Here is a 7,572-nt window from a genome sequence, read left to right as displayed (position 1 = left end):
ATTCATTGAACCTTGATTTATTACCTAGAATTTGCAACTTCCAGTATGACGTGCTTGATTTAAAAACATTTTCATACAGTGTTCATATGAAACTAGGAGAAGTGCATCACAGTGCTTCACTTCTAACCAGATGGGTTCAGTCAGGTTAAAAAAATCCCTGTAGCTGACTATAACAGGATAAAGTGCACATTAATTATAATTTTTAATGCGTTTCCACAATGAAATCATGTCACGCCTCTGAAGTCAGCCTCTCTTGAGTTCGATACTTCCTGCATCTGAAAGGAAGGTGGGGGGAGAGTCTCTGTTACAAAAATATGACCAATTTTCACTTGCACCTCAAGTTTAATTACCAACAGACATCTCTAGTAAGCGGTGCAATATCAACTAAAGAGCAAAGAAGTGCTGTAGAGCAGAAGTCTGGATTTACCTGTTGTTGAAGCAGTTTAGGAAACAGCTATTGTTCTTGTCAAGTCTGTATGCCCCAGAGTTTGGCAGGTCTTTACATTCTGACAAGAATCTCTGCAGCTCTGATGTTGGGGTTCCACTCTGCTGCTGTTGCTAAATGATGCAAGTCGGAGAGTGACAGTAGATACAGAGTGCATGCTTGTTAAGCGTTTCAGACACCATTTCAACTATTAAGGCTTTCTCAGAAACCTTTTGTTAGACCTGCGCTTAAAACTTTCTTCTGCAGCATTCAAAGCAGAATGTGCATTTAAAAAACACAAAAACCAATGACAGAGTTAGTAGAAAGGTAGCAATACCTTGATGGTGTCATAGGTGTCAGTGATGAGTGTGATGAAAAGGCTGAGGATCATGTAGATAAAGAGTGACACGAAGGTGTAGAGGTAGACCCTGCTGAACATCCACACCAGGCTGTTCTTCTGCTGCATGTTCTTAAAAGTGGGAAACATGTCGTCTCCATTGATCAGCGAGAACAGACACTCTGACACAGTGTTCAACGTCCGGAACTGCAAAGACATTTACAGAGCACCACGTTAATTTTTTTTCCCCACTGCATTGATTTTAAAAAAGTTAATTTGGCCTCAGTAAAGTAAAGCAGGCCTTTTTTGTGTTAAGTACAATGCTTGTTACCTTCTCATGATACGGGCCTAGGACAATCCAGCCACAAAAACAGTAACTCAGGTAAATGATTCCCGCGCAGCAGATGAAACGAATAACATTTGGGAAAGCTGCCCGGAGTGTCAGGATGAGGATCTGGAAATGAACACATGGTAATGCATCTAAAAAACACATGTGCAAAAGTGTGTGAATCATGCTCTCTTCGAGAATATCTTCAGGTTTACTGGGTCTAGTTTTCCCACAACTGTCCATTCAGAGACCTTAAAGTATTCTGAGGTCCTATTAAGCTTTAGTCTTTCACACACTGCCGTTATGCACAAAGACAATAAGAAAAGCTGCATCTTCTTTTCAGACCTATGAACAAATGTTTCTAATTATTTAACCCTTTCTAATGAATAAAAAAGGATTTTATACATGTTTAATCATGTCTAGAGATCTATTAAAACAAAAAATCTACTACTGTGTGACAGATTTACATTATACTTCTTGAAGTATCCCATATAACGGATCACCCCCATCCAGACAAACATGGTGCCTGTGCCAAGGAAGATGCTGCACACATCATAGCTGGTGAGCACCTGGAAGGAAAAAAAACATGAATGATGAACTCAAAAAAATACTTGTAGTATCAAACAGAAAATAATAACGGCTAGCACAATTGAAATGACGAACTTACTAAAATGTTATTACCTTTGTTTGGATCGCTATCTTGAGAAGGGAACCAATGATAGTCAGTGTGTCGCTGACGATAATAAGGATATACCAGCTGTTCACAAACTCTAACTTGTCAGACCACGACAGCTCTTTGCTGAAGTGTTTCCTGCAGTAACGGCTGTACTCCTGTTTAAAAGAAGAAACGTGGGTTGTAATTTGAATCACTAAAGAGAATTAATCACTACAGGTTTTTGTTTGTGATCTAAACGCAAGCACGTAAAAAACTAATAACCAGAATAATGAAGATCAGATGATATTAGAACTGGATATTATTAGTTCTGAGAATGAGATATTATGATAACATATGTAGGGAGAATTTGAAGGAAATGAACAGGTGACACAGAAAGGTGGACACAATGTTCCCTTTGGTTCGTAGTTTTGGTACTGAAGAGTGGTGAGAAAAGTGTTTATGCAGGACATTATCAAGTCAAAGTTGAGCTGAACTTCGGCCATAAGAAAATTTCATCTTCATCTTTATCATTTTCTTCAAGTCAAGCTCAGCTGTAATCCCAGCAATTCAGCTGATCTCAGTTCCAGCCCACATCAACTGATATAGCACATTTCTACAAATCCAACTGGCTATGAAATACAGAGACTGCTTGTTACAGTCAGTTGGATTAAGTGGAATTTCTGGTACAGTGGGGGTAGTGCGTTCACAGTCTAGGGATGTCCTGGCTACCTGCAGAGAGCTCTGTTATCGATGGAGGTACAGAGTATGTGGTACAACTGGTCTGTGAGCTGCTTTTGCCTGTGCTGTTGTTGGTCCGTCAGTCAGCCGTGGAAAAGAGCAAATTTTCCGCGACCTGAAGTGTTAGAACAATGAAAAGTGGCCACTGTGTGATAAACGCATGTACCATCTGCTTAAAGCACAGGTGGGATTTTGGCGGAGTGCATGCACGATGGGTGAAAACCCCTCTCTGCTCCATGTCTGAACAGAAATGTGCATGCAGACAGACACATTTGCGGGGACTGTAAATTCTGCTTTAACCTGTACACAGCCCGTGTGCATGTGCAACCTGCTTTGCACCCACCTCTTATATCCTACCTCCCCCCTTTTCATCTTGCATCTGACTTAATGTCGTATCCATTTTCCCTGATGACTGCTCTGCTCTGTTCTGGAGCTTTCTTTCCACTGCTCTCCTTGTCTCTGTCTTTCTGTGTCTGCTCACTGGAGGGTGGAGAGGTTGCAGAATACAGCTAGCTACTAGCTAGATACTCATTTTCCTGCCACAATAGTCATAAAGCTATATAAAAAAAAACTAAAAAGAAATACTTTTTAAGTATAGACAAGTGTTACTCATCTAACCCAAAGTAAAAACTGACAACGGCAAGCTCTTATCTGCCGTTATACTACAGAATAATTGTTTTTTTAGTAAAAGCTGCACTAGGCTGAAAAAAAAAAATCCTGCAGTTGTCCCCTCTCTGTCCTAAGCCCCTCCTACCAGCTGAGCTCAGGCAGAAGCAAATACTTTGTATGAGCTAAGATAAGTCTGATTTGACTTCAGCAAGGATTAAAATCCCACTCACCCAGACACAAGTCCTCTGCTTAACCCACCCAACTGCTTAAGCTGCCACATCCAACTTCCTCTATAGACTTTCAGGACCCTAATCTGCTCTCTGATTGGCCAATATTACTCCCACTTCACTTCACTAGATCCCTTCACTTGAATTACAATATCTTTTTTTTCCAATGATGCCAAAAACATGTTGCCGAGCCTAGTCAGATGTAGAATCAGCTGTGAGCGTTCTCTTGCACTTGTGTACACAAAAATGTATCAGACAATCACAGCCTGTTTTAGGTCTGAGCAAAAGCAACCGCTTTGTTTTACTCACGAGCTGCAGCTGAATCCCAGTGATCACCGAGCGCGTGCACAGGGCGAAGGAGATGATGCACATTATAATGATGAGGCAGTCAAACAGCACAGTCAGGTATATGCTTCTACCATCTGAAAGAGGACAGGAATTCAAAATTTTCATCAAAATTAAAAAAAGAAAATCTCCAACCAGATGATTTGTACAAACTAGAATCTGCTCATCTAACTTACATGCTCCAGTTACTTTCCATTGCCTGCATTCATTGATGTCTACTTCGTTTTCCAAATCAACCTTTATCTGGCCACTGTGAGCTTGGTTGTTGAAAGTGATCTGTTAACCAAACAGTCGTATTTGGAGAAGAGGAAAGAGTAAGCACTCCAGTCTTAAAGCCACACTTGATAGCCAAGCATTTATCTGCCTGGCCTCAAAGATAACATTCATTATATAAACAGCAACTGCTGTGTAACTAAACTGCTCTAATTTGTTTACCCGAATGAACTTCAGAAATAAAGACTCTCTATACTTTGTTTAGGTACAGAGTCACAAGTAGTAACTGTCACGGTGAAGGGTTAGCGTTAGTGATACAACACATCAGATACATCGTATAACTGCTAGTAAGAGTCAAAGTCTGACGTGATCCACTCATGCTCACGGAGCCACGAAGACAAGTCAAATGACATACGATAAGAGTGAAGTCGTAGCAATCTGGCAGCTCTCGATGTCTCACTGTCTGCAAATTTATTGCCTTGAGAACAAATGTAATCTTGACAGATATTAACCTGGAAGACAGAGCAGGCACATGAGCTGACAGGAGGATTTAAATGCATATACAGCAACAACAGCGAGGGAACAAAGTCAAAGAAAACATCGAATGTTTTTTCCGTACCTTATGAAATCCAATTTAAAATGTGGAAGCGCTTCGTGTACTGGCTGGGGATAAACTCTGAGGCACTCTAGTAGAGACAGGCCACAACACAGACAGAAATTAACAAAATAAACCCATTAGACCTAATTGGATTTTTTTATTTTTATATCTGATTCCATTGTCTATAAATTAAACAAAGTCAAATGTGTTTTCCTTTTTATGCTGTTCAAAGCTTCCACTGTTTATTTCTCAAAACCACCTTCATGACTTTGTGTCCTGGAGCTTTTCCAGCGGTGCTGAAGGAGTTACCAAAAGTGCTGAGCACTTGTTGGCTGCCTTTCCTTCACTTCACGGTCCAACTCATTCCAATCCCAAACATCAGTTAGGTTTGGATTTCAGTGAAGGCCAAAGGTATTGATGCAGCCCTCAATCATGGCGCCAATCGGTCAAACACTCATTACAGAGCCTGGAGGCATGCTTTTGTACTGGGGAAATACTTCAGGAGGCTGAGGTAGTCAAAGTGTTACCTTGAAAACAAAATAAGCCACCAGCAGCTCCTTGATAAATTATCCTCCATACATTTTACCTGACCTAATGCCCATTTACTGTGCTTCTTGGACAGATAACATCTCCTGTTATTAGTCTTTCTCAGAGGTTTCTTTGGAGCAATTTGCAATTTGTGCAGGCTTCATCAACTAATCTGAGGTGCTGTTAAGTGATGAGATTACTTTAAAGGTGCAGTGTGTAAAATCTCACCACTAGATGTCAGTAGACTGCAGATTACAGTCAACTGAATTCTGTGTTCTTACTACTTCCAATTCCAGTGCATAATCCATGCTACAGTGGCAGCTGTAGGATAAGTGACTCTGGCTGCCATTCCTCTGTAGTGAGTGTAGTCGTTTAGTCCACTGTTTATCTTAGCTGTCAGTATGTGTCAGTTATATATTTACTCTGGAAGAGGCTTTAGTTAGTTAGTTTTCTATAAGGCAAACCCAAACATCACCACGTGACTACTTCATGAAGCTGGTTAGGTTAAAATGAAGGCACTGTTGTGCAAAGTTTATCATTTTTGCTAACAGTGTCAACATCATTCTTTGTAGTTTCAGCACCTTATTTTTTCTACACTTTAGATAATTAGATATATAAATAGATATAATTTTATATTATTACAAATTGCAAAAATCTTTGAGTCCTTGTTTGAGTCACAGTGTCCAATCTTTCAGTTGGCTTATGTGTAAATCAGTGTATTTTAGCAATACTGTTATGAGTCTTTCCTGTAAATATTAATCATGCTTACCAGTGTCCACATGAGCATCAATTTCAAAGGTCTCATTTGAAGGGTAGATGGTCCCGTTCCTGTAGAACTCCTGACACAGTAACAGCGGGGTGTAGACACTGTGCTTTTCCTCATATTCATGATTGCTTAATGTGATGTTGTGCAGAAGCCGATACTGAAAATGAACAGTAGAAAAAGGTAGTTGACATTTTGCTAACATTTTACCACAGGAGGTTTATGTAACCGCCATGTTATTTAAAAACACATTTACTATATGAGCCATAATCAACACAACTAAAATACTGGTTCATGCGACATGACCAAAGTCCAATCCCATGACACGCTTAGCCTGTAAGACGCTTGGACATACGAGGATACAGAATTGTAAAATTCCAGCAATAATTAACAATAACTAAGGCACATGTAAAGCTGTGTTTTCAAACAACCAAAGTAAACCCATTTCACAGCTTCTTAGTTTATTTTCTTATTTATAGATAAGTTTTAGTCACCTGTTGAATGACGTACTCAATGTGATCATAAACATCCGCCTGTCTGTAAAGAGCATACGGAGCTATGCCTCCGTCCACATAGTCTTTCAAGAAGAGGTGCTTGAACGTCATGAGATTTTCATCCTTGAAAGTGACAACCATCTGGTTGCTTAGCCCAAATAAAACCAGCTGCAGTAGGGAAAAATTATAATATAAATCTTATAAATTATAAGTCTTATAAGGACAGTAGATCACAATAAAATGAACTGATCATAATTGTTTGGATCATGTTTGAGAATACCGTGTACCTGGATGGTAATAATGGCGATTTTGATGATCTGCAGTATGAGTTTCCATGGTTTACGTCCACGAGCGTGGTATTTCTCGCAGGGGTTCATGAAGTAATACTTGATCTTCCTCCTGAGGCGCTCCACTTTTGCCACGTCTTGCAGACACTGGTGGTGCTGGTCCTCCCAAGAAGAGGGGTCATTGGTCTCACGCACATCATACAAGTCACCGGACTCCTCCATATCTAGAGTTATTGACATCTGGGTGATATGCATGCAAGCTCCTTTATGAGTGTGTTTGTGTATAGTTTAGAGTTCATTTTATACTTCAGATACATGATGAATATTTTTAATGTGCTATACGGGATTAAATGCAGATTGTAACATTTTTGTCCAGCCTAGTGCTATTCATGAAAACTTAAAAGAATTAAAACACAGGCTGGGAAATAAATACTAGTCTTGATTTTTGTTTTGTTGATCCTTAAGAATGAAGAACAAACCAACATACTTGCCACAAGCTGAATGCATAGCTCTAGCTTTCACGTGATTAATGACTAGCTAACAGCTGACTGGGAAGGAAGGAAGAAAGGAAGGCAGTGACTTCTAGCTTACTTGTACTGCTGAATAATCCAGACAGCTCAGGTTTACAGTCACGGTCGCCTTCCAGCATTGCGGGAACATGTCAGCTATTCATTACTCCTCGTGAAGGAGTGAACTCATACCCCGTAGATCCGGGAAAACAGTACATAACGTACATTAACAGATACTTACCGATATCCCGAAACAGGTTAATCAACTTGTAATTGCATCCCAACGCTGCGGATCCAACGACGCGCACTCGGCGTCAAAATTAATATATTCCTCTCAATTAAAAATCATAATTAAAACTGTTGCTTTGATTAGACAATCGCGAGTGACCTCACTGACTTCGACTGAACTTCTAAAGCACCAGACTTGTCTTTCCGGTAAACTCCTTTAACTATGTAAAATACCCAGGTAACGTTTAACCACTTCGCGAAGCCTCGTTGAGCTGGAATGTGATTAGCT

General features: G+C 40.0%; 1 protein-coding gene across 2 annotated transcripts; it reads right to left on the bottom strand.

Moving 5' to 3' along the window:
- Window positions 1-2: 2 nt before the first annotated feature.
- On the bottom strand, window positions 3-7,495 carry mcoln3b (mucolipin TRP cation channel 3b). Of its 2 annotated transcripts, none has more exons than XM_012922135.4 (14): window positions 7,297-7,495; window positions 6,547-6,786; window positions 6,260-6,427; window positions 5,772-5,925; window positions 4,496-4,562; window positions 4,292-4,388; window positions 3,840-3,939; window positions 3,628-3,740; window positions 1,771-1,920; window positions 1,557-1,658; window positions 1,093-1,215; window positions 762-968; window positions 428-558; window positions 3-275 (listed from the first exon to the last, which is right to left on the bottom strand). In XM_012922135.4, exons 2-14 carry the CDS (start codon window positions 6,784-6,786, stop codon window positions 230-232), a joined length of 1,698 nt encoding a protein of 565 aa, XP_012777589.1. In that variant the 5' UTR covers window positions 7,297-7,495; the 3' UTR covers window positions 3-229. The 2 variants fall into 2 exon arrangements, with proteins under 2 accessions (XP_012777589.1, XP_012777590.1); XM_012922136.4 differs by having other exon boundaries at window positions 6,547-6,770.
- Between the last annotated feature and the right edge of the window lie 77 nt (window positions 7,496-7,572).

The sequence above is a fragment of the Maylandia zebra genome, linkage group LG17 (assembly GCF_041146795.1).
Source record: "Maylandia zebra isolate NMK-2024a linkage group LG17, Mzebra_GT3a, whole genome shotgun sequence".
NCBI lineage: Eukaryota > Metazoa > Chordata > Actinopteri > Cichliformes > Cichlidae > Maylandia > Maylandia zebra.
The sequence above is the reverse complement of the archived record's forward strand: the minus strand, read 5'-3'. Positions and strand labels throughout refer to the sequence as shown.